This window comes from Drosophila subobscura, chromosome A (genome assembly GCF_008121235.1).
Source record: "Drosophila subobscura isolate 14011-0131.10 chromosome A, UCBerk_Dsub_1.0, whole genome shotgun sequence".
Taxonomy (NCBI): domain Eukaryota; kingdom Metazoa; phylum Arthropoda; class Insecta; order Diptera; family Drosophilidae; genus Drosophila; species Drosophila subobscura.
Genome location: NC_048530.1, coordinates 14,918,113 through 14,943,037, shown reverse-complemented (window position 1 = coordinate 14,943,037; position 24,925 = coordinate 14,918,113). Strand labels below are relative to the sequence as shown.

At 46.8% G+C, this 24,925-nt stretch overlaps 1 protein-coding gene across 1 annotated transcript in view; it reads left to right on the top strand.

Annotated features, from left to right (window-relative positions):
* The window catches only part of LOC117891816 (carbonic anhydrase-related protein 10), a 37,239-nt gene extending 18,289 nt beyond the window's left edge, over positions 1-18,950 (top strand). The window contains exons 2-8 of the mRNA XM_034797545.1: positions 1,345-1,395; positions 5,164-5,300; positions 5,383-5,595; positions 15,209-15,304; positions 15,371-15,592; positions 17,858-18,041; positions 18,308-18,950. Coding sequence (XP_034653436.1) covers positions 1,345-1,395; positions 5,164-5,300; positions 5,383-5,595; positions 15,209-15,304; positions 15,371-15,592; positions 17,858-18,041; positions 18,308-18,330 — 926 coding nt within the window. The 3' untranslated portion in view covers positions 18,331-18,950. The remainder of the gene's footprint in view (positions 1-1,344; positions 1,396-5,163; positions 5,301-5,382; positions 5,596-15,208; positions 15,305-15,370; positions 15,593-17,857; positions 18,042-18,307) is intronic.
* Positions 18,951-24,925: the final 5,975 nt, after the last annotated feature.

The following is a 24,925-nucleotide window of genomic DNA, read 5'->3' as shown; positions in this document are numbered from 1 at the left end:
GTATTTTTAAATATATGGCAAGCAGATCCATTCTTTAATTTCACTATTTATAGGATATATTATGATGATCAGCTCAACTTTTCATGGCGAATCGAATTCTTGTACGATAGTAGTGCCTTTTCATGTTTGATATCCTCCAAGGATATCTTTCAGCTCGCCCTGCTTGCCGACTTGCCGGCCACAAAGATATCTCGAGTGTTGGAACTCGAGTTTCAGTTCTCCAAGGTGTTCCCTGGAGCGCACAGCCGGCACCACCGTCGGAAAAGTGCCACCCTTCCGGGAACTGCAGTGCATTTCACACTGCACTTTGTGGGGGATGCCGCTGCCTTAGGAATGGGCAACGCGTTTTAATGACTCAACATTTCTTGACTTTGATTCGAGTCGCGGAAGGAAGGAAAGTAAAAAGTGCAGGTTGCCGCGTCTGAAGCAGCAGGGAAGGGGCGGGCGTTTTGGCCAAAGGCATTGGCCCGCTTTTTTGTCGGCTGTCAAAATAACAAAGTGCTTCAGCTGTGGGGCCAGAAAAACACAGAGAGCGTGAGTAAGAGCAGGGGAAGGTAGGGGGCCAAATGGCAAAAAGTGTCGATGAATGTTAAAGTTAACAAGTGACGGAAGTGAATTTACAGGACGGGCAAAAAGGCAGCCACAAAACAAAGGCAAAGGCAATGGCAAAAACGAAACGAAACGAAACGAACGAGAAACAAGAACGAACACGAAAAAATTAAAAGGCAAGTAAGCAAAAATCATTTGCCCAGAGTGCAGGACGAAAAGCACAACACGAAGGAGCAGCAGCAGCACCCAAAAAAAGTTAGGGGCTGAACGTTGGATGCGCTGGCTCAATGGGGGGAGGGGAGAGTGAACAAAAAAAAGTACAGCTCGGACAGCCATGACATGAGATGGATGGAACTGAAGTTTCCGAATCGATGGGTTGCTACGTGCTTGGTGTGGGGGTGCCGGCAGCAGTGATTTGGGAAATGTGATTGCAATGAAGATGGGATCCTCAAGCTGAAAGATCTAGACATACCCTCATCTAAATTTGGTCTCGCTCTTTGTTGCTTTGGCTTTGTCTAGGGATCGCAATTGCCAAAACCCTACCCGCATATAATTGTTGCAAACTGATGGCATACACAGATTTGCCTAAAATCATATGTATTAAGGCACAGTAGCCTGATGAAATCTCTCCGAAAGTGCCAGCTGTTGGATTCCACTGTTGATCCGCGTGTTTGTCTCTCTTGTCGGTGTCGCATTATTTTGTATTACTTTAAGCCAAATGTGGCCACATCTACCGCCTTGTTGCCGACTTATGAATCAGCTCTCTGACTCCCGTTTCTCGTTCTCTCGTTGCAGTGCTGCTCGCCGTCAGCTGGGAGGATTGGTGGACATACGATGGAATCTCAGGTAAGCTGAAACCTTTACCCTTACCCTGCCTTTCCTTCATCCAACAGCATCAGGGTTTAAGTTTCATAAATACCAACAACAAAGTAAATTTTAATCAAAGCTCAGAGAGAGAGAGAGAGGGAAAGCACTAGGAGCTGTCGGCGGACAACAATAACCACGACGGACGGACGTACGGAAGCGGAAAGTAAAATTTTCTGCCAACGAGCAGCACGCGTCGCTTAAGCAACAAAGTAAAGAGAAAAGAGCGCCGCCGCCCCACTCTCTTCACACTGCAGGTAGGGGAATACCGTACTGTTTCGAAAGAGAGACAGTGAGCGAGGGGGGTGACCGAACTGCACTGCACAGCACCTGTGTGTTGGAGAGCGCGCGCGGTAATACTGCATTTATGTGTGGGAGAGTGTGAGTGTAAGAGAGGAAGAGAGGCTAAACCCATGGCATGGCATTGCTGTTGCTGTCGGTGTAAAAACGATTTTCCCAGCGACTGAAGCTGCACGCGTGAACTGCATGGAAAAAGGCATGCCGCTGGTGAATGGAAAAAGCAGCGATGGGGTATGGGGGATGGCTCCCGCAGGGCAAGCACCATCGAGACGAAGCCGATTTGCAGCTGTCAAATGGAAAGGCAGACAAAGTAGAGTAGGGCGACAGAGGAGTGAGAAGAGAGAGAGTGCAGTAGCTGGAGCAACTTTCCTTTTTTTTGCTGCCATTGTCTGGGGCATATCCCCTGGAACGTGATAAGCAAGGACTCCAACACTCCAACGGGGACTCCCAACTGAGACTGAGACTGAGACTGAGACGAAGACTGTCGACAGGGTGAGACCCATCCCCCGAATTGGAGGCGGCGTACATTTCGCCATGTGTCACACGGGGCGAAAGCAGAGCTGGGCTGGGGGTAAGGTCCGTGGAGATTATGTCCAGACAGAACGGCAGACAGCCGATAAGCATGGCTCTCTTTCTCACACATAGCCACTCTGCCCAGCACTCTCCATCGCTCTCTCTCTCTCTCTCTCTGTCTGTGCTCTCTGTGTGAAAGCATCCTTCTTAATCTTATTAGAGAGCGACGCCATTTGCACAAGACAAATGCATAAATAAGTTCAAGTGCTTTGAATTTTGAATTGGATTTCGGAACACCCCAAGTGCCCCAGAGGGGGGAGCGAGACTTCCGGAGACAGAGAGGGGAGTTGGAGAAATGGGCATTGGAAAAAAATCAAACACTGAGAGAGAGGAGCGTAAAAAGCCAAAACGAATGCCAGATGATCTCCTTCAAGAAAGTCTCCTCCCGGCATTGAAGGGAAATGGTGGAAGGAGCGAGGGGTACACAAACGGGTGGGGTGGGGTGTTGGAATATGGTCTGGGGGGACGGGACATAGTAACACGTGTTGTCAACAAATTGCAACCGAAATCCAGGCGAACTTTGTGTCTCTTTGGCATAAATAAATTTGCATAAGCATTGCATACATGGCAGGAACAGCAGAAGGATCCAGGAGCAGCAGCAGCAGGAACCAGGACTCGCGACCAGTAAAATCCTTACCTTAGCTGGCGGAGTGTGAGGACACCCAGCTGCAACGTGCCACTTGTTTAACGTGATTTGCACTCGCAACGAGCCAAATAAAGGCAACCCAAACGAAATCAAACGAAGCGTGCTACATACCTCAAGGCCCACCAGCTACCAACTACAATTTAGGTCCTGCTGCAACTCTTTCCAACCAGCCACACGAACGGGATGAGAACGAGCAGTAGCCCAGGAATACCAGTAACTCCAGGGAGCCAGGGAGCCAGGGAGCCAGCCAGCTCCCTGCGAGTCAGCCAAGCCACTAATGTTGTTAATGGCTGCTAAAATCGTTTGGCAATTGCCTCATTGACTCGAAGCAAGCCCCTGCCCCGGCCACCAACTCTTCACCGCTCGGAAACACGACGCCAGACCGCAATTTAATAGACTCGAGACTGCAATATCCTCCAGCGCTATCTGCTGCTTTTCATGCAACTCCGACATCGCGTGCTGCAACGCGGTGCATCGGTGCTGCTGACGTGACACGAGAAAACCCACAAACAAAATTATTCCAAGCATTAAAACACGTAAAGATGGCAAAGCTTAGTCTGTTTTTTTGTTGAGGTTTTTTACTCTATAAATTTCTTAGGGATTTCGTAGAGATATTTTCGATAGTCCCACGAATCGCAGCATCACGCAATCATCTCTAGTCAGCATCTGGGGGCTAGCACTTTTTCCTCTTGTTCTCCCCATGGGTTTAGTGTTATTTTTGCCGTACTTTTCATTGGGTTTGCCCCGCGTTCTTTTCCTTTCCTTTCTTTTCTTTTCGGCGGTGGCTAATGCGATGGCATCGTTGAGGTCAACAATCGCTTAAACGCGTGTACGTGGCATATCTATGATTGAAGCTTTTGATTGCTGCGGCCTCTGCCTTTGCCGCTGCCGCTGCCGCTGCCACTTCCACTGCCTCTCTCTCGATATGGCGGCTGACGTGAACGTGTTGATTCTCAGGCACACTCCTGCCCTGTCCTGTCCTCTCCTGGCTATTCCCCGTGCAGCACTACGTGTCGCATACGCAATGCGCCCTCAGGCGAATCATTTTTATGGATGGATGAGGCGGCTCCGGCTCCAGCTCCAGCTCGGGCTCCGGCTCTGCATCGCTGCAGCTGCAGCTGCACATGGGCAGGAGTGGGCAGAAGTGGCTCTGTGGGAGTGTGTGCCATAAATGGGATTACAAGTAGATGAACTTGATGAGGATGCGATGAACGGTTTTTTCTGCAATGGAACAGTCTAAGCCGCTAGAGAGAGTAGCATAATCGGTTTATTTTAAGAGAAAAATGGATGTACATACCTCGTATTTGTGGAAAGGAATTTGCTATATAAAATCACTAAATAGGATAGAATTGAAGATGGCATGGACAAAGGCGTACACTGAAACCCAATGGATTCTTGTGGGCTATGATGGAATTCCGATGGATTCTTATCGGACCTGAAGGAATGCCGAATAATGGATTGCAAATGGATGGGACATGGGCAATGGCAGAATATTGAAACCATTCATCATATCGTGTATGATCTCCATGAATGATGAAACTGTGCAAATGAAATGAAACACGTAATAAAAGAGCTTTCACCGTGTTCCCTCGTCCTGCACCGTGATTCGTACTGCGACAATTGTTTAGACCAGCTCGACTTGATTTCATATTGCCATAAATTAAGCTCCCAGCCAGGATAAAGTTGGCCAACCCCATGACCAAAGCCAAAGCCAAAGCCAACGACAGACAGAACCGAAGATAAACCTGCAATTTTACTGTTTGCCGCCCCATGGTCAAACCCCCCGACAAGGGCCAGAAAAACTAAGCAAACCGCACGAAATTAAAGCAGTCAGAGGTGGGGGGTAAAAAAGGAGCGCAAGGACATCGACATGGACGTGGACATGGACATGGTTGTGAGGCCAGAATCAAGCACAGAGAGCGACGGGGCAAAAAAACCAAAAAGGCGAAGCCGACGCAGGCCAACACCTATGCAGATGCAGACAAATATTGTAATGGAGGTCAGGTCGGGTCTCTCCAACCTCTTTCTCCCTTCCCTATCTCTGTCTGTTTGGCCATTATACAATTTGTGGCAAGTTCTTGCTGCCCCATAGCCCCTGCCCTGATTGTGGTAGGCAAAAGAAAACTTTTTGGGCCCTTTTTGAGGCAAAGTGGGTTCATAAATCTCGCCGGCGCATCGATTTGACAATTTTCAAACGTAAAGATGGACCCTCCCGCTTTCCTTCATTGCAGGTCCTGCCTTCTGGGGCCTCATCAATCCGGAGTGGTCGCTGTGCAACAAGGGCCGACGTCAGTCACCGGTAAATCTGGAGCCGCAGCGCCTGCTCTTCGATCCCAACTTGAGGCCGATGCACATCGACAAGCATAGGGTGAGTTTGGATGGAGAAGGGAGTACCAGGATTACCTTGAAAATCAATTGACTTTCCCCTGAATTTGCTTGGATCTCTGCAGATATCTGGACTAATCACCAATACCGGACACAGTGTCATCTTTACGGCCGGCAACGATACGGTGGCCAACTACGACGGTATGCAGACGCCCGTGAACATCTCAGGGGGGCCGCTGTCGTACCGCTATCGCTTCCACGAGATTCACATGCACTACGGCCTGAACGATCAGTTCGGCTCGGAGCATAGCGTGGAGGGGTATACATTCCCAGCGGAGGTAAGTCCAGACAAGACATGTGTCAATTTCAATTTTCTCTGCTACAAAGGGTGCAGACACCTGCCCTGTACTCCCCCCAAAGCCCACATCGTGTGCGGAGCGCCTAAATTTGGCATGGGACACTTTGACACTGGGGCCTTAGATTCTATTTCGGTGCTGTCTGCCTGTCAACAGATTTGCTTTAGCTTCCAGCCCTCTTTAACAATTCAATTGTGTGTGATAAGAGGTGGCTGGGGGCGGAGGCTGTCGTCGGCGCTGGGGGTTGAGTGTTGGGTGCTCATTGAGTCAAGTTTTTCAACTTTTCTTGCGTCATTTCTTTTCCATTCTGTCTCATTGCTCGCCCCATTGTGCTCCGTGTCCTGCCTCTAAACTTGTTACCAACTTCGGCTCCCCTGCCCTCCCTCGTTCGCGAGCGTGCCACAAGCCTGCTCAAATATTTACACAGATAAACGAGCGGAAGTGTATTTGATCAGCATTTAACGTAGCAAATGTCGATTTGTCGCTGACAAAAAAATAAGGCAGCCAGCGAGGGAGAATGCGAGTAAAGTCAAGAAGCAAAGTCGAACAAAAACAAATGTAAAAGAAACGCAAGAGTCAAGTAACGAAGTTGGTTATACACTTACAGATCCATTGCTCATACATGTGTTTAAGCTTTATCTAGTCACCCAATCTAGATCAAATTTGAATATGTAAAATATTCCATGGGCACTCTAATGTTTCCCCGAGTTGCCACAAATCATAGTACCCCCCGGAAAAGGGTATTCAAAAAGGTCTTTGTCTGTCTCTGCTTGTTGAGCGGGATTAGGTAGGGGGTACAAAGTTCATAACTTCAGTCCTCAATGTTATCATCAACGCTCTGACAGGCTCAAGATTTTGTCGAGAGAGAGAGAGAGAGAGAGAATGTGCTGGGTGGGTGCTCTTTCTCTTGTCTTGGGCTTTGATTTGCCTTGCTTTGTTACCTCAGCCGCTGCCGCTACCGCTGCCAGTGCCCATGTCCATGGCCATGCCGATTTGCTTTCCAGACAAATCATTCACACTTGTAAGAGCAGGTAGAAAAATGCCAAGCCGATTAGGCATACAAACACAAGTTCGCACATACTAACATATATGTATGTATGTACATATGTACATCGCTTCTGTAAAAAATCTTATTCGAGATGCACCGATCTAGCTTCTGCTTTGCTACTACCGATCCGGAGCGCGTGAGAGAGCATGTCTCTGCATAGGTGGCTGCGAGAGTCGATCCCGTTACGCGTTGCTCTTTGGTTGTTTTCGGACTACCTACTCTTGCTGCAGCCAGAGGGCCAGAGGTGGAGGTGAATGAGTTGAGACAGATACGTTTCAAGTGCAGCTTAAGCGGAGAGGCTTTTTATTTTTAGAGTTCTCTTCTGCTTGTGTTTTGTATTTCTGCACATTCAAAGAGACATCCATATATTTTACACTGTGAATGATTTCACTCTGCCATCAACTCCAGCCGTTGAGGTCTGCTGCTGTTCTCTGATGATTTTGTTGGAGTACTGTTTTATTTGTACACATTGTTTTAGGGCACAAGCGGGGTAGCATATTTATGTGTCATATGGCAAAACGGCAGACGGGTAGGTTGGGGCGAGGGCCTCTCTCCCTTACAGACGTCGACGCAGACACCTTGTCTGCCGGCCGCACAGGCCCGTCCCTTTCACGGCATCCACCGCCTGACGGATGAACACATGCGTGCTTCCTTCTGTTTGCCTCCCTCCTCCCCTTGCATTCCCGTCTACACGAACGCTTCCTTATGATATTCCCGTTCCGCTTGTTTCCTTCTGTTTGCCTCTCTTCCTCCGCTTCCTACTCTTTTCCTTGTTGTTTGTCAAATATGATTTAACCTCTCTCTTAATGCTCCTCTTGTTGTTGTTGTTGTTGTTGTTGTTGTTGTTCTTGTTGCTCTTGTTCATTTTGATGTCAAGTTCATGCGCTCACACATGCTCTCTCGCTTCAGTTGATTTTGCGAGCAGTTTATTAAAAATATGCAAATACGCGACTTTTAAAGGGCAGACCCTGGGTTGGAAGAGCTTGGTGGGCGCGAGAGAGTGAACAAAGCTTTTCTGATTACGGATTTGTGTAAGGTCTCCGCGTGTCTCTCCCTGCAATGCATATTACATGGTGGGTACAGCCATTCTGCATGTAAAAGGCTGACCTCTTTGGACTGCTCTACTGTCTATTTAGTGTACCTTGTGCCTCTCTCTCTCTTCTTTCAGCACTCTTCATTAATTTGTCGCTTTCGTGCAGCTGTCCAAGATGGACCCTAATGATACCCATTGACATGCTGTGGCAAAATTGTTGGACAAATTCCAATTAATTGCAACACTTTGACCATTTGTCACGCTTTCTGCTCTCGCCATAATCTGCAGCTGCTGTTGCCAATAGGCCAAGTTCTGCCTCGACTGCAACTCAAATTAGTCAACGGCCATGTTAATAAAATCATAAATTCCAGATGCTACTGGACGAAAGGGAAAGTGCTGGGCATCTCTAGGAGGCTGTTGTTCAAAGGTTTCAATGGTTCCAATCATCTTTGTTTAGCAAACAGCATTTTTCTTCTCCAACAAATTTCGGAAAACTTACGAGTAGTTGCCATTTCTGAGAACTCTTTTATGGAGTCGAGAAGGTCCTCGGAGCTTAGCCCTCTGTCCTCGGATTGGATGCTGTCATCTGTCTGGCGGTCCTTAGCCACTTGACTTGCCTCGAGTCGAGTCGAGCTGAGTTGTGTTGTGTTGAGTTGGGATTGGGTTGAGTGATGGGCGACACAGTTTTCATTTTCATTTTCATTCCCATTAGCATTTCGTTTTCGCTTCGTTGTCGTCATGCTGCGGCGCCTTTGTCTCCACTCGACAGCCAGCGAACAGGCAATCAAAAGTGAGCCCCCCCGGCTGCAGTTGCAGCGATGGGCTGCCACAACAGGCTGGCTGCCTGCCACAGCAGTCTGGAGCGGCGGCAGACAGCAAACAAATAACGTTATAAATCTGTTGCATGTCAGCAGTTGGTGACTGTCTCCGGCGGCAGAGTAGAATGGAGTGGAGCACAGTGGAGTGAAGCGGTGACCCCCACTGCCGCCAATGTCAGCGCAAATTAATTAGAAATCCGGCAAGAGGCCATGCCACGTACTTCCCGTAATCATCTGTCTCCGACCGACAAACCGACCAACCGACCACCGACTGCCACCTGCCGACAATGAGACGATGATGAAGTATGCGGCGTATTATTTTTGTTAAATTAAGACTACGACTACCGCCTAGTTGGGCTTCTACTTGCACAGTTTCAATTTTCTCATTCAAAGCCAAAATGGGGGATTGACTGCTTTGAATGGCCCTTCTCCCATTGCCCCATTTGATTTTAATCCGTTCGATGCCTGCCATGGGGTAGGGAATTGAAATGCATTGTTCGGCCAAGTGCCGCAGCGGAGGGGATACTCCCCTCTGCAGTTGAAGGTTCTCCTCAAAGAGTTCAAAATCCGAGCTCAAACTAAAAATGAAACTAAAATGAAGTTATTAATTTCAAAAACTGCAATGCATAAAAAGGTCTAAAGGTCTTCTTATTTGACGGTCATTTTGGTGGCTTCAAAATGCAAATTTCAACGTTAGATTTTATCACGCTCTAATTCACATGTCACGCAGTTCCTTGTGTGCATTTGGAAGGGTAACTTGAAATAAAGAAAAAAGTGTGTAAAAGTTCCATGAAATATAATAAGTTCTATGCACAAATTCAAGACACAATGTCATCGAACGATTCCTGGAAGAACGGCTTGATGAAGCGGTTCATGGGTTGCTCGGATGAGCATCCTGCCGGCCTGTCTGCCTGCCCGGCAGACCGTAACGAAAGCCTCCTTAATGGCTCGGGCCAGAATTTGATCAGCCTTAATGAATACGTAATTGGCAATTTTAATTAATCCCCACGAAATCCGCACAAGATTGCAGCCGTGTCTTGGATTTCGTTGGGATGCCGTTGTCATAGGATGCCACCAGTTGGGTTGACGGTAGTGGGGAGGGATGGATGTTGGCGGGTAGTAATCGGAGGATGCGTTATTTCAATATCCAATGCACAGTTGCTGGATTGTGATTTGTTTTTGGGGGGGCTTAGCACTTGTCCTATGGCTACAATTTAATCATGCGGCCAGGATGTGACCAAGAGATGAGATGAGATGTAGAAATCATCGAGATGAGAGCGTGAGAGAGAAGATTAGAGTATTTTCTCGGCCTCTTTTATAGAAGATGAAACAAGGGAATGTCTCCACGCATGGTATACCCTCAACGACTTGTTATCGATGGACACTGCTATGGAAAGTCCTCGAGTGTCAAAAACCATTCCAATCACGCGCTCATCTCTGGTTCCATATAATAGACTGCCCCACTCAACCCCTTCTTTTGGGGTCAGCCAGAGTACGACGGCCTGCCAAGCCTGCCCCCGGCCGCCCTGTGGTTGGCAACCTATGGCAATGGCAACCCCCCAGCCCTAACCTGCCCGAACGTCCGACCGACCGACCGACCGAACAGCTACCGACAACGACGATGGCTTAACCATTAATTTACGCGCTAACCGTGAAAGTACTTAAATATACAAATGTATCTCTATCTCATCTATCTGTGCACTGCACTCACACGGCAAGGGGGCTCTCGCGGAGGGAGCATTGCGACAGAGACGAACAGACAACGACAGAGTGAGTGAGTGAGTGAGTGGCACCGAGAAACGCCAAAATATTTGCTGCTAATGAGGTCGTGTTGTAATTTCGACTACCCCGAACAGCCCCTCCACGGTGGCGTCGCCCCATCAATCCCATCAACAACCCTTCACTCCCACTAAGCACCACAAAGCCACCCTGCCCCACCATGCAACCCAACCACACAGCCACACAGCCACCCCTTTCTAACAATCCGTTAAAGGCCAACCAGCAATTAAAGCGATTTTCGTGCGCGTTTTTTTCTCTCTTCCCCCCACGCTTCGTTCGTTGGCTCTGTTCTCGCGTTTTAAAACGCTACTAAGTCGTTAATGTGGTCTGAGTGGATTTGTGCTGGTTTCCCCATGCTTTGAATCCAGCCGGAACAAACTCCTGAAATACCTGGCTGGCGGGGTAATGAGTCTGGTAAAGTTTTTGATTGGATTATGAGGCTAAGAAAGTCAGGTGTTAGAGCGTTACGGATTGTTTGTTGGCGTTTTAAACCGCCTGAAAGTTCGCGTTTTGTAGGGGTCTAAAGTCGGTGGGAAATCACTTTTTGGGTGGTAATCTGAGGACTCGGAAGATGTTGGCAAATCCAGCCGTCTCATGGGGAAAAGGGTTGGCAGCACAGATTGAAGCGTTTCGTGTCGCTCTTTTGTTGATCCGTTGTAAAACACGCATTAAAAACGCGCATTAAAACCGCGCAAGTTGCTCTCAAATATTTTGTAGTCTTATCCTTACATAGGGATAGTTCTTCAGGACTCTTCTGGCAGGAGCACACAGACCAACACACTTTAACACACGCACACACACACATACGACTGCCATCCGTGTGTGGGATCTCAGTGCAGCTTCAGCGTTTCCATTTGGGTGCGTTTTAAAACGCAGCCAAAACGCTTGTAGTGGGAGGAGACTTCTGCTGCTCATTTTGGGTTTTTGCATATTTTCCGCTCCCATTTCCCGCACATCATCCTTATCCGCATCTTCATCTGGATGTTTGGGGCAGGGGATAATTAGCAGAAAGTGCTACAAGTGCATCAGCCAGAGTGCCAGGCAGGCAGGGGCCATGTGACGGGTGGTGAGCCGTTGTGGCAGAGTGGCTGTGGCAGAAATAGAGCGATCTAAGTCCGGCAAAGTACCACAAACTGCTTCGTCCCTCCTTCCGCCCATAGTTCTCCACTGTCTCCTGTCTCTATGTCTGTGTTTTGGGAGCGTGTTTGACAATGTCCCCAGTGCGTTGTTAAGCTAATTTGCTTCATTTGTCTAGAAAACTGACACACAGACCGAAGTAGGAGGAACTACGGGGCGCCAAAGTGTTGACATGAGGCCATGTTCTCGGGCCTAGAACCAGCAGACACTGCTGTTTAGGCCAGCTTCTAGGCTCGTTCTCCCGGCACTGGACACTGGGCACTGGCATGCCATGGCCAACATTAACGGGGCGCCCGCCTGGTCAGTGCAACACGAAAGCCAAGTCAACCAGCTGGCAGCACACAGACACAGGCACAGCCACAGAAGCCAAGAATGCCACTAGCACCGCCCCGCCCCGTTCCATCCTGCGCCGTTTTGCTACCACTTCAAATTGGTCGAGGCACACAGTGGAGCAGAATATAATATTGTTGTACATGGATTACAAGGGGCATTCAATTAGTTGGATTGAAATATTATTATTTCTAGCATAAAGTACCTGAAAATACCCGCAAAATATATGAATAAATACCAAATTAGTCTAGCAAAAAACTAGAAACAAAAACAGAAATCAGGAAAATAAAATATATTATAGGAACAATCATGGAAGAGACTAGCAAAAGCAAATTCTTCATGTGGTGAACCAAATCTATCCTCAATTCGGTTGCATGCAACTCTGTAGCTCTCTTCAACATATGTATAGCCCAGAGATTTTGCAGTGTATGTGTACCACTGTGCAGTGCGGCTTATCGACTCTGCGGAGTACCAGGTGAAGGGTGGGCTGGGCTGGGCTGGGCTCGGCCTAGGCAAAAGTTTCAGCAGCTGGCGTCGCGCTGGTCGCTGTGGCTGCTCTGTGCTGGGCTGTTCGGTTTCTCGTTGTCAGCTCGTTTACTCTGGGCCCTAGTCCTGAGTCCTGGGCTCCTAGAGTCCGATGTCTGGGCCTGCCTGGCTGTGGAATCCATGCAGTGAAAACATGTGTAATTGATCTGATTAAGTTGCCTTTGCCGCTGCGTGTGTGTTTGTTTATTTGTGTGTGTGAGGGGGGTGAAGAAATATGCCAGGAGCTTGTGCGGACTTCTCCTTCTCAAACAAACACACACACAGACACAGACACACACACACAGGGTGGGGCAGACAGACGGGCATCCCGTAACACCGCTTAGGCTTTGGGTCTTTGGTTTGGTCGGTTGGCTGCTGGCGTAGGGGGGTGGGGTGGAGAGGGGCTTGTTGTCCGGCTATTTGCTGGTACTTACACTATTTGTTGGCCTTGTCCTTGTTGTTGCCACTCCTTGTATCTATTTGCTTGGGCCAGAGGCTTTTGCTGTTTAATGAAACGGAAATATAACATTTTAGTTTGTGGTCAAATATTGTATCATTTTTTTGTTGTTTCCTTTTGTTTTGTGTTTGTTGTTTTTGTTGTGCCATAGTCTGGGTGTTTGGGCTTTGGTTTGGCTGTGAATAGAATGTGGATATCCTTTATGATCCAATTGGAATTTATCTGAACAGCAAGTGTGAAGTGTGCAGCTGCCAAAGAGTATTGCAAAATTATTTCTTTATTTTTATCAAATGTGTGTAAATGCTTTTTGCCATTACTCTTTATGATTTTTAAACATTTACAGCTTGAGAACTCCCTATCTAAAGTTAGGAGTAAAAACTTAATGCTTGCTACTTTCATCTGGGTTTCTTTCTTTCAATTTTTCAATTTCCTGAAACATTTTATTCATTTTATTGAATTTCCCTCATTTCCCCAAGCCCAAGCATCTTCATTTTGCAGCATTCTCATCAAAATTTCATTTGCATTTGCCACAAAAATAAGTCTAATACATATGGGGACAGTGCGTTTCAAAAATGTTTCACTTACTGTCGTTTTGTGGTTGCAATTATTTAAGTAATTCCCTCTTTGCCTTTTGCTCTCACCATAGAGACACTTCCAGTTTATTACAGCATTTTAGGGACGCCGACCGATGACGACTCCATTTCATTTGCGAAACGCACTGTTCCTTTTATTTTTGAACTGCAACTTCTGTTCTATTTGCACGAGTTGCCTCACTCTCTGTCTTCCTTCCACACACAGTTGGTGGCGACTCTCCAAACTCTCCACTCCACCAAAAACATTTGGAGAGCAACTTTCAGAAATTTTAATTTAATTTAATTTTTATTTGCCTTGCTGGGCACACATTAAAATTGCAGCATGTAGTTTTTTAATATTTAAATGCATATGCCTCAGTCTCCTCAAAGTGCTCTCGGCCGAGCTGCCTTCTACTGTCTATTTTTCCCCTGCGAAATTCCCAAAAAAATAAAATAGAGAAACCAAAAAGGAGCAAGGAGAGGACGACATGTGGGACCGGACAACTATTAACTGCTCTGCGCCTACAGTCAGGGGGCGGTGGGTTTTCGCTCTGCTATTATTATTATTATTTTCCCCATTGTCTGGAGCATTTCCTTCCGCTCGGTGCGTCTGGCCTGGTCATGCCAGACCGAAAATCCCCAACGAAAATCCTTGTACACATGTTACACAAACACCACAAGCAGTGAGAGAGAGAGAGAGAGAGCCAGAGGGTTGCCAGAAGATTCATACCAGTGTGGGTAAACGTTAACAAACAGCAGAAACAGCAGCAGCAGTTTAACAGCACTGCTTTTTAGAAAAGCAACTAATTATTAGTGGCAGTTCGCAGGATATCTGCATGATCCTCTCAAACACATCCGAGGCGATGAACGATCCCAGCCCAGCTGCAGAAATGGTTGGGGCCACCTCATGAAGATGCACCACAAATATATGTATGTATGTGGAGCAAAGGGAAACCATTTTTCAGGTTTTTGTTTCGCTATCAAATCGGGTAAATCTGGGGCAACCCTCGGCATTTGGGCATTTGCTTTGCATTTAAATTGTGGTGTCGCCTGCTCATGCTGCTTCATCTTCCTCTCCTGCTGCTGCTTCATCTTCCTCTTCCGCCTCTGCTTCATTTCCCTCTTCGTATGCTGCTGCTTATGTCTCTGCTCTTCCTGCTCGTGCACCAATTTTGCTGCTCCTTCTGCATCTTGTTTAGGCGTTTTGTTGTCGACGTGAAACAAAAGTGCAATTGCATATGTGTAAGTGCTAGAGTGTGTTTGTGTTCGTGTGTGTGTGTGAGGGGGAGAATGGATTTTCCTGGGGCAGCCAGAAGGCAGAGATGTGCCCCCTCCAGCACCTCTTCTTGGACGTTTCTCCCAAAAACTGTTGGCTAAAAGCAAAATATGTGTTGTCCTGCCGTGATCTTCTCGCTCTCCCTGCCCCCTCTCTCCCTGCTCTATGTGTGCGTGTTTGTCCACACGTGTGCTTGTATTTGTGTTTGTGTTTGTATTTGTGTTTCTATTTGTGTGCATTTTGTTGATAGTTGGGATTATTTTTGGGGCAATTTATGCGAAACAAGGCGTGGAGCTACACTGCCGCCTCCCCCGCTTCCGCTGCCGCCGCTGCCTCCGCTGCCTCCGCTGCTGCAGCTGAACCCGGGGCCACGCCCCCTTCTGTCACCGGTTTTGTATGCATTTGGGCTTAAATTGAGCAACAATAAAGTTTTTCTATTTTTTGTTGTTGCCCACACTGGCCACAACCCAAACAAAGTCCAGTCCAGCAACAACAAAGAGGCAGAAAGACGAGGAGAAGTGTCCACAAACCCGCCCATGCCTCCTACTAACGCTCTCTCTTTGTCTCTCTCTCCATTTCTCACTGGCACTTTTTTCCGCTTTTGGGCTTTTTCCTTACAGATACAAATATTTGGCTACAATTCCCAGCTATATGCAAATTTCTCCGACGCCCTGAATCGTGCCCAGGGCATTGTGGGTGTCTCCATTTTGCTGCAGGTAAGTCCATTGATGTGACTCGATACTTGTCGTTTATTTATCACTGCCTATTCGATTGTTCTCCAGCTGGGTGATCTGTCCAATCCGGAGCTGCGCATGCTCACCGATCAATTGGAACGCATCCGCTACGGCGGCGACGAGGCGTTCGTGAAGCGTTTGTCCATACGCGGCCTGCTGCCGGACACGGATCATTACATGACCTACGATGGCTCGACCACGGCACCCGCCTGCCACGAAACGGTCACCTGGGTGGTGCTCAACAAGCCCATCTATATAACAAAGCAACAGGTTAGTTGAATATCAAATAAGAACTCGGAGAAGGCTCAAACTCAAGGCAAAGAGTGACATAAAATCTCACTCAAAGAGGGATTATTAGCCAAGTAAAAGGTTGTTGGCTGCTGTTCGAATTGGCAGTGGAAAACAAAGTAAAATTCAGTGAATTTAATGCTGCTGTCTTGGTCACAGCTTTGGCTCCTCTGCCCCCTGCTGAGTCGCCTTCTTTGCCTTCTTTGGTTGGTCTCCTTGAGCGCTGTCTCGTGGCTCCCAGCGCCTTCTGTGATCATTTTGAGTGATGACCACCTTAATGTTTGTTAATTAGTATACAGTACTCTGCGCTGTCCGCATGCTGTCCGCATGTCCGCCTGTCGTTGTTGTTTGTCTCGTCTGTTTTATTAGCTAATTTCATTTAAGTTTTAAATTAAGTTGCTGCTGGAGCAGCATCAAGAGCGGCAGAGGCAACAAAGTGGATAGTGACCATAACTCAAAGGAATGGCGGAAAGCACACACACACACACAAACACACTGAAGGAAATGGCGGAAAGCACACACACACAGACAGAGAGGGGAGAAAAAATTTAACACAAATGTTTATTAAGTGCAGCGCTGTAATAAAGACGCCAACATGCATGCGGCACGAGGCATGAGGCACGAGAGAGAGAGAGAGAGAGAGAGCGAAAGCAGAATGAAGCGGTTGAATGGTGGCCAGCGGCATACGTGTAAACAATGTAACAGCCGAGAGAGAGAGAGAGAGAAAGGAGAAGAGCTGGAGAACGAGAGAACGAGACAAAGACACAGACACACACACATGGTTGCATCCACTGGCAGCAGCAGTAGCAGACTCATAAAAACTTCAACAAGCTCAATGGGACCCATGGGCACATGATTACAACTTGTGGCAGCCATGGAGGACCCATGGAGGATGCCCAGACACCGCCAAGCGACGGGGCAATGTAATTTAGTGGCACGGCCAAACAGAGACAGAGACAGAGAGAGAGAGAGAGAAAGGCAAAGAGAGACACTGCACCTTGCTGGCAAAACATAATTTACCAAATTAAAGTAACACCAGCGCATGAAAGGAGCAGCGGCAGTGGCAGTGGCAGTGGTAGGATGTCCTGCAGCAGGAAGCTGCGCGACATGAGCTAAAAATTGCAATTAACCCATTAACTTGCAAAGCAGAGGACGATGGAAGAGTGAGATGGAGATGGAAGGGCAACAAAAGGCATTATAGAAGGAAAATTCCCGATCTTTGTGGATCATTACCAGAGAGCGATGGGAGAAGCTGCCAAATTGATTTTACAAGACTTATCTGCGTGTGTGCTCGTAGGTGTGTGCCTGTGTGTGTGTGTGTATGTGTGCGTATTTTCATGGTTTAATTGCCGAGCTGTCAATCAGCGTAGCACACAAAACCGAGTCGCGTCGCGACGGGAATCCCAAAACGTCCATGCGGCGATTCCATGGTAAATGCCTTGAGTGCCATTTGGTGTTGCATACTTTCGGGCGCCTCACCACCCCCACACACACACACACACACAAGCACAAACACCTCCTACTTAATTCACACTTGAACGGGCACTCGGGGGAGGGGCAGCATGCCCTGCAGCAGCATCCCCTGCAGCACACTCCTCAATCAACATCAAGCCCACGACAACCCACGTTTGTCGTGAAAAGCGATTTTGACGGAAGTCAATTGATAAACAGATTGAGTAGATTAAGTGTTATTGACTCGATGTTGTCGTTGTCGCTGTCGCTTTTGGTGTTGTTGTTGTTGTTGTCGCTGGCTGTCTCATCGCTGCTGTAGAGGGTGTCCTGGCTGTCCTGGCTGTGGGTCTTACTTTGATACGATTTTTATACTCGTACGAGTATTAAACTTTTTGTTGCCGCTGCTGCTGCTGCTCAGCGAGCGCTTATTTTTAGGATTAGCAATTTATGTCAAGCAGCGGGCTGTGTGTGTGCGAAAAGGTTTATAATTATGAACGTTAAACGCTTAAAAGATACGATGCCCGGTCCTATCTACATCTACGAGTAGACCCAAGCACGGGTCTCTATTGTCTATGGCAATCATTGTTCCACTTCCGCATCTGGCACTTGAGACGACACAAAATGTGTACAGCTTGTAAATAAATAAAGAAAACAGTTCAAAATTCACTGAACAAATAAATTGTAGTGTATTTGGAGTTACGGAGATCTAAATATTACAAAATGTACACTAGCGAATCAAATGTATTGCTAATTAATATGTATTATAATGTCTTTTTGCTTTTTGGTTATTTTCAGTTGCATGCTCTGCGCCGTCTCATGCAGGGCAGCCCCGACCACCCAAAGGCACCGCTGGGCAACAATTATCGGCCGCCACAGCCGCTGCTGCATCGGGCCATTCGCACCAACATTGACTTCAAAACGACGAAAACGAACGGCAAGGCCGCCTGTCCCACCATGTATCGTGAGGTCTACTACAAAGGTATGCCCTAAATGTTAAGTAGAAATTAGAATACGTTACATTGGGAAACAGATCGGGAAAATGTTTGAAGGAAGTTTTGTAATGTACTCTGCGTGCGACAGGATTTGTCATGCTTCTTGATAGAATGGATATACCTGAAGACTCAGCATTGAAAATGTCTACCAATTTGAATGTTTCTTCAAGTTTGATAGTTTTGTAAATAGTTTATTGTGACAATACGATTTTGTTTGCATACAACACTTTTTTCTTTGTCAATTCTTTCACAGCGACCAGTTGGAAACAGAACTAAGACGTAACTAATGGCCGTTCTGACGTAATGACGCAGTGACGTAACGTAAGCGCCAGACGTAATTAGCGTGCGGCGTGCAACAGGAGCTTCCACTAAACATACATATACAACCCGGCGATGCTGCTGAGGAAAGATCAATCGAGGATGTGCCCAGCAGCTATAACGAACGAGGAGAAAGTAGCAGCATGCGAGGAGCGAGTAACGAGTAATGAGGAGCGAGTAACGACTAACGAGGAAGTGCAAAAGAAGAGCGTAGTCATAAATGAAATCCATGCACGAATTCATACTCGTGCATACATATACATACATACATACATATATAGGAGGTGCATCAAGTGAAGCCGAATAATATTGATAGCGATAAAGATAACTAGCATTAAATGTGCAAATTTTTTTGTGTCTCCCGCCCCACGCCCCACTACAAATCAATCAGACTCCTTTGATTGCAGCTGTCAGAGCTGCTCGGGGTGTGTGTGTGTGTGTTTTTTTTTAGGTCAATGTGTGTGTAGGGCTCTGAATGCAATACTGCGTAAGTACGATAACGATAACGATAGCAATAGCGATGACTAGTAAACAGAATTACCAGCATAATCATAAATAATCATAATCATAATAATAATAAGAATAATAAATGCTGTATATTTAATGCAAGGCAAAACAGTTGCAAATAAGAGATCAAAATAATAGTAATAATAATACCAACACACACAAATAATACATACACACATAGCGGTACTTGTATATGTGTGTGTGTGTCTGTAGCTATCGATAGCCGTAGGCAAATTATGGAGAACAGCGAGAGAGAGCATTATGCTAAACCCACCCCCAAAACACCGACCATTCCGTGGCTGCCTCTCTTTGTGTGTGTGTGATTTAGTTCCAGTAATAGTCGTAACAATAAAACTCCGAACCGAAACCAATTTAAATATGATAATCTCCTGTAGACATAACCATGCATAAATAGAGCAAAAAGAAAACATACTCGTAAACAAATATATTCTCAACATGCTCCACTCTGGCTGCAGCTTCAAAATTCACTGGAAAACAATACACTTCAAGGCTATCGCAAACAACTTTCTCCAAAACAATTTCAATGAAGCATTTGAAGGGGAGGGGGCGGGGTTTCGGTCTGCACTTACCGCTGCCACACATTTAATTCCAATTTTCAAATTATGAATTGGTTATATGTACGCGCATTTCTTTTTAATCCATAATCCCGATATGCACGCCGCGCACTGGCATGTTGCCGGGCACCACACAAATGCGTGCATTTTGCATTTTAAATGGACTTGACCACAGCATCCCTCCCCCCCATAGGAACTTGTGTAACCGGTGGACGGGGGGGAGAGACCTTATCAAACCCACTTACCAAAAGTCCAGTGACCATTGCCCAATGCCCAGTGCTCAGAGCCTCGCTGGCGGCTGTCGCTTATCGAACAGCAAATGCAACATGAAACCACAAAATCTGTTGCGGTTATTTAAAATCACGTTTAAATACGAAAGTGCAGCCAGTGCACAGCCAGAGTGCAGTGTCCGGAGTCCGGAGTCCGGGGCCCGCATAAAAATCAACTTTTTAATGGCCGAAAGGAAAATGATTACGTATACGCCGCGCTGCGTTGCGCCGCACCGCACCGCACTGGCCCCAAATGCTGCATAACTTGTTCCCTAAATGGCAGCCAGACAGCCAGGCAGGCAGCCGGGCAGCCGGGCAGCCTGGGCACTGGGGAGAGGGCAGAGGTTTCGGTCTGGGGCTTCTCTCTCTCTACAAAATCACATAATAATTTGTATAAATATTTGCATTATTTGCACAAGTTGACATTTTTGTTGCTGCTTTTTGTTTCGGCATTCTGCTCTACACTCGTATTTTTTTTTTGCGCATTCTGCTGAAACTCTTGCAGCTTTTCATTCGAGTTTTTGTGTGCTCTGTTCTGTTTTGTTTTTGTTTTGTTGTTGTGCTGTGCATCGTGGGATTTGCCAATGGAAAATTATGACTTAAATTAATACATTTCAAATGTAATTTATTTTAGTGAATGGAGCAGGAGGAAGCTACAACCAGCAGCTGGCTGAATGCTTTACCATTCGGTGGCTCAGATGATGGCCTCCAAGTGTAGGCAAGAGGCGAAGATACCCTACACGGAACACTGCAGTCTCTGCTGGAGAGTGTATACAATAGTCACAATCTGTTGCACTCCTCTGCTGACTGCTGCCTGCTGACTGCTGACTGCTGCCTGCTGACTAATTAGCCAGGTCAGCGGCCAGTGGCAGGGCTAGGCCCAGTCCATCAGCAAACTCAATTCCAACTTTGGCCGACTTTCAATCAATCAAATGAAATGGTGCGGTGCGGTGCTGTGCGGTGCTGTGCGGTGCGGGGCTGCACTCTGGCCGCTCTGGCCAAACTGATTTGCGGTGAGTTCTGCACGAAGTTATCCTGCTTTCACGAGGAGCTGAGGGCAGTGGCAGTTGACCACTGCATCAGAACGGCGCTAACCTGACATATATTGGCAGGCGGGCGGAAGGCCCGACAGTCCAGCTGGCAGCGAGCCACCACAGAGCTTCTGAGTCGGCACTCCGCATCGGCCGGAAAGCCTATATTAACCTATACACATATACATGCATACATATGTGTATATTTTTATAGATATATCGCACGGGCAATCCTTTAATTCAGCATGCACGAGTACTCGTATTTGCTTGCCACCAGGTGGCACGGCACTCTGCTCTTAGAGCCTCCATTAATGGCACTCCGCACAAGCACACAAACCACCTCGCTCCCCCTAGTGGCAAATGAATTTCCCCATCAATGCCAGCCATGTGGTACAGGGTATCAGCTAGTCTGTCTTCTTGGGGGGCCACAGGAAGTGGCATTTTATCGATGCCATAAAAACTGCGGCTACTTTTTTACACCATTTTCCATTTTTTCGCATTCATATGCAGATGCAGTTTCGGCTGCAGATTGCAGTGGGCCATTTGGCGCACGTTTTTCCCTTTTTTTTACCATTTTACCATTTCGACTATTGGTCATTTCGGTGATTATTTTTAATATATTGGCCATTGGCCACTGTAGACACGGACAAAAGACAACCATCGATCATGGGAGTGGGAGTGTGAGGCGGAGGCGTCGCTGGCATTGGAGTGAAAAATATTCCAATTTGACAAACAGACAAATTCGTTTTCCATTCATTTGCTGATAAGGCAGAGTCGTACCCTGTTATCAGAGTGATGAATGTTAATTCGATTGAGTATTTAATAGACACAAATGGAGTTGAATAAATAATGCTCTAGCTTACGCAGATAATGGATGGAAGATATTAAAGATGATTTTTTGATGAGTTATGGAGAGACTTTCCATTCATTGCCAGAATTGTTTAGGGTATTCCATGGCAAACAAAAAAATATAGCCACAGCTCAGCTCGCTGGCAGTGCGGACTTTCATGGTAGATTATCATATCTAGTTCTATACAAAACCAGAAACAGAAGCAGCAGCAGCAGCAGCAGAATCGGCAGCAGATGCAGAACCGGCAGCAGATGAGCGCAGCCAAACACAGCCTCTGGGCTTATGCAACGCAGATTCCATTACTGGTTATGCTAATTCTCTGCTCTGCCACGCCGCCCCCTCCCAAACAGTGCCACATGCAGGGGGGCTGGGTGGCTGGGTGGCTGCAGTTGGGTTATCGCTGTTGTCCACACAAGACTAATTAAATTATGGAAATTAAATTGAATTGAGCATATTTGTTGTTTGCAGTTCATAAATTCTACCCATCCCGCACCGCGCAACTAACTAAAATGTCCAAAGCAGGGCCAGGGCCAGCCCCAGCCCCAGCCCTAGCCCCCATGCCTGCATGCATGTAAATCATTTTACAATAAAATGCATAGCACAGCAGCAGCAGCAGCAGCACACTTAATTATGACATCATTAATTTTTAATAATGACAATTTTGCGACAATAAATCACTTAACTAACACAACTGCACAGCGGCGTGTGGCGAGTGGCGAGTGGCGGAATGGCGAGTAGGGGTTAGAGTGCCGAGTGAGTGTGTGGGGGCGAGTGCCGAGTGTGTATGTTGTGTTCTGGAAGGGCGAGTGCAAGGGCTTTGCCAGCGATATGCATGAAATTAGTAAACTTTAAACAATGCACACCACACAGACGCAGACAATGCCGAGGCAAATGGGTTGGCAGAGGGTTAAGGGTTGAGGGTTTGGTGGAGCGGCATAAGCAAATAAACAGATTGACTGTCCCCACAGCCTTGTCCTGGCATTGAGTGATGGCAGCCAACACACGAGAGCAGGAGCATGTTGTCCATGGTCCATGGCTGTTGCTGTTGCTGTTGCTGTTGCGAGAGTGTGCGTGTGAGTGGGAGGACTGGCTTGCCTGGGATGAATTTAATTAATCTCGCTACCGTCAGTTGCACACAATTGCAATTAACTTGCAACACTCGCATAATTACAGGCGACCTCATGTTTTGCTACTTATCAGCATCAACATTGACCCAACGACAGCAGCAGCAGCAGCAGCAGCAACAGCCAGGAGCAACATTGCAGCTGCACTTATGGACGCACTAGGTACCCTGAGTGCAGGATCATCTATGAATATCTATGAACGAAACTCTGCTGCTGCATAGGGAATAGAGTAGAGGGATTTGCGAGCTACGGATTCCAGTAAGCTGCTGGAATAGCAACGAGTGAAACGAATAAGTAGCGATATTTCCGTTCAAAATTGTATCCCAAGCTTAGCTTTTGTTGCCTGCATGCCTGCAGTCGCTTCAAGTTAATGGGTAAAACATGCGACAAGCATACCCTGACACATGCAATTTCTCGCTCTCTCTCTCTCTCTCTCTCTCTCTCGCTGAGTGTGTGCGTGTGTGTGTGTAGTGGTTGGCTCATTGGTCATTTGGTTGCAGCTCGGTCGGTGTTAGCGGTTGCTCGTCATCGTCATCATCAACGTTGTTGGTGCCAGTGTTGGTCAGCGACTGATTGCAAATGTTGTTGCAGCATCAGAGACCTGTGGGTGGCAGGGGGAGGTTTGTTAATGCCTGTAAAGCACAAAGCTGCTGCCGCTGCTTCTGCCCTGTGGTTGAGTGAGGCACCTGCCGCAGAGTTTCCACCTCCACATGCCACATGCCGCATGCCTTCACGCCACCACCGAACCCCTCCCCTTGCTGATGTCGCTGCAAATTAACATTTTGTAACGCGTTTCGGTTGCTGCCGTGTTTTCATTTCACACTTTCCCTCCACATGCGGAGGCTCGTGCGGAGAGTGTGTCTGTGTGTGCGTTTGTTGTGACATGCATTTGACACAGGAACAGGACACGGCAATTGCCTAACCCACTCCGTTTTCCCTTTTCCAATCCCACAATTCCGAGCCAACCACAGACAGAGTCCTGTGGCAAATTTGTTGTATTTGCGCTTGATTGCCAAATCAAATATTTGCTGTACTCCAAGTCCGACCCAGTATTGGGGGTTCTGGATTTGTGTTTCGGGATTGGCTTCCCCATCCACACACACAGACACACACACACATAAATATATTTTTTTGGTTCTAATTTGCCCGAAAAACTGCTTAAATCGCATGTGAAACGCCGCTGATTGCTGGCTACAATTTCAGTTTGATTTATTGACACACACACAAACACACGGAAAAAGCTGAGAAAATATGGAAGGAATCTGCCAGAAATCAGAGTGGATTTGTGGGCAGTACAACCTAAGCAGAACTAGATAAAAAGTCTCCATAAGTTGCACATGGCAAAAGTACTTAAGAGAGAGTTAATGTTTTTTTTTTTTGAGGAACCCCGTTGGAGGAACTCCACCGAATAATCCTACATATAGCGTACATACTAGCGTAATTAACTGTAATGGGTATTGAAATACATTTATCACATAGTGAAAACCAAAAACTAAATGCTTTCTATGTTTAACGATTTAAGTAGCAAAACAACCAAAAACACAAAGAAACAAACAAAAACCAAGGCAAACACCAAGTGTGTAGTGTAATAAAAAGCATAAATAAATACAAATACAAATACAAATACAAGTAAATAGAGCAAGCTCCCACATTGCATAGAGGATATATCGTACATGTATTTACTGTAAATCCCCATCAGCTTGCCCCCCTCCTACCTTGTTGTATGCCCCCCTCGAATATATAGTGTATAAAAAGAGATTTGCAAGCCACAAGTTATATATAAATATTTATTATTATTATATATGTATATCCATAGAAATGTATTCTATTGTATATGAGAACAACAAATATACGAGAAATATATATAAATATATATACATATGTATATGAATATATATAGAGTATATACAAGCGAACAAACTGTCTCTCTGCTTTCTTCAGGTTTTCAGAGAGCTTTCTTCCCGAGGCTAATCCCCGGGCCCGAGAGGAAATTACCTGTAACAGCATAACAATTACTTATTTCCGAAAGCCTTCTCCGCTACAATTTTAATGACAATGCCCAAGGAGGGGCCACAGCTACGGCACACAAGGACGCCACTGGTAGGGGGGGAAAGCAAAAAAAAAAGGAAGAAAAAAAAACTAATTTCCGCCACGCCCACCATGGAACAATAAAGCTGCCGTCATAAGAGTGTCGTCC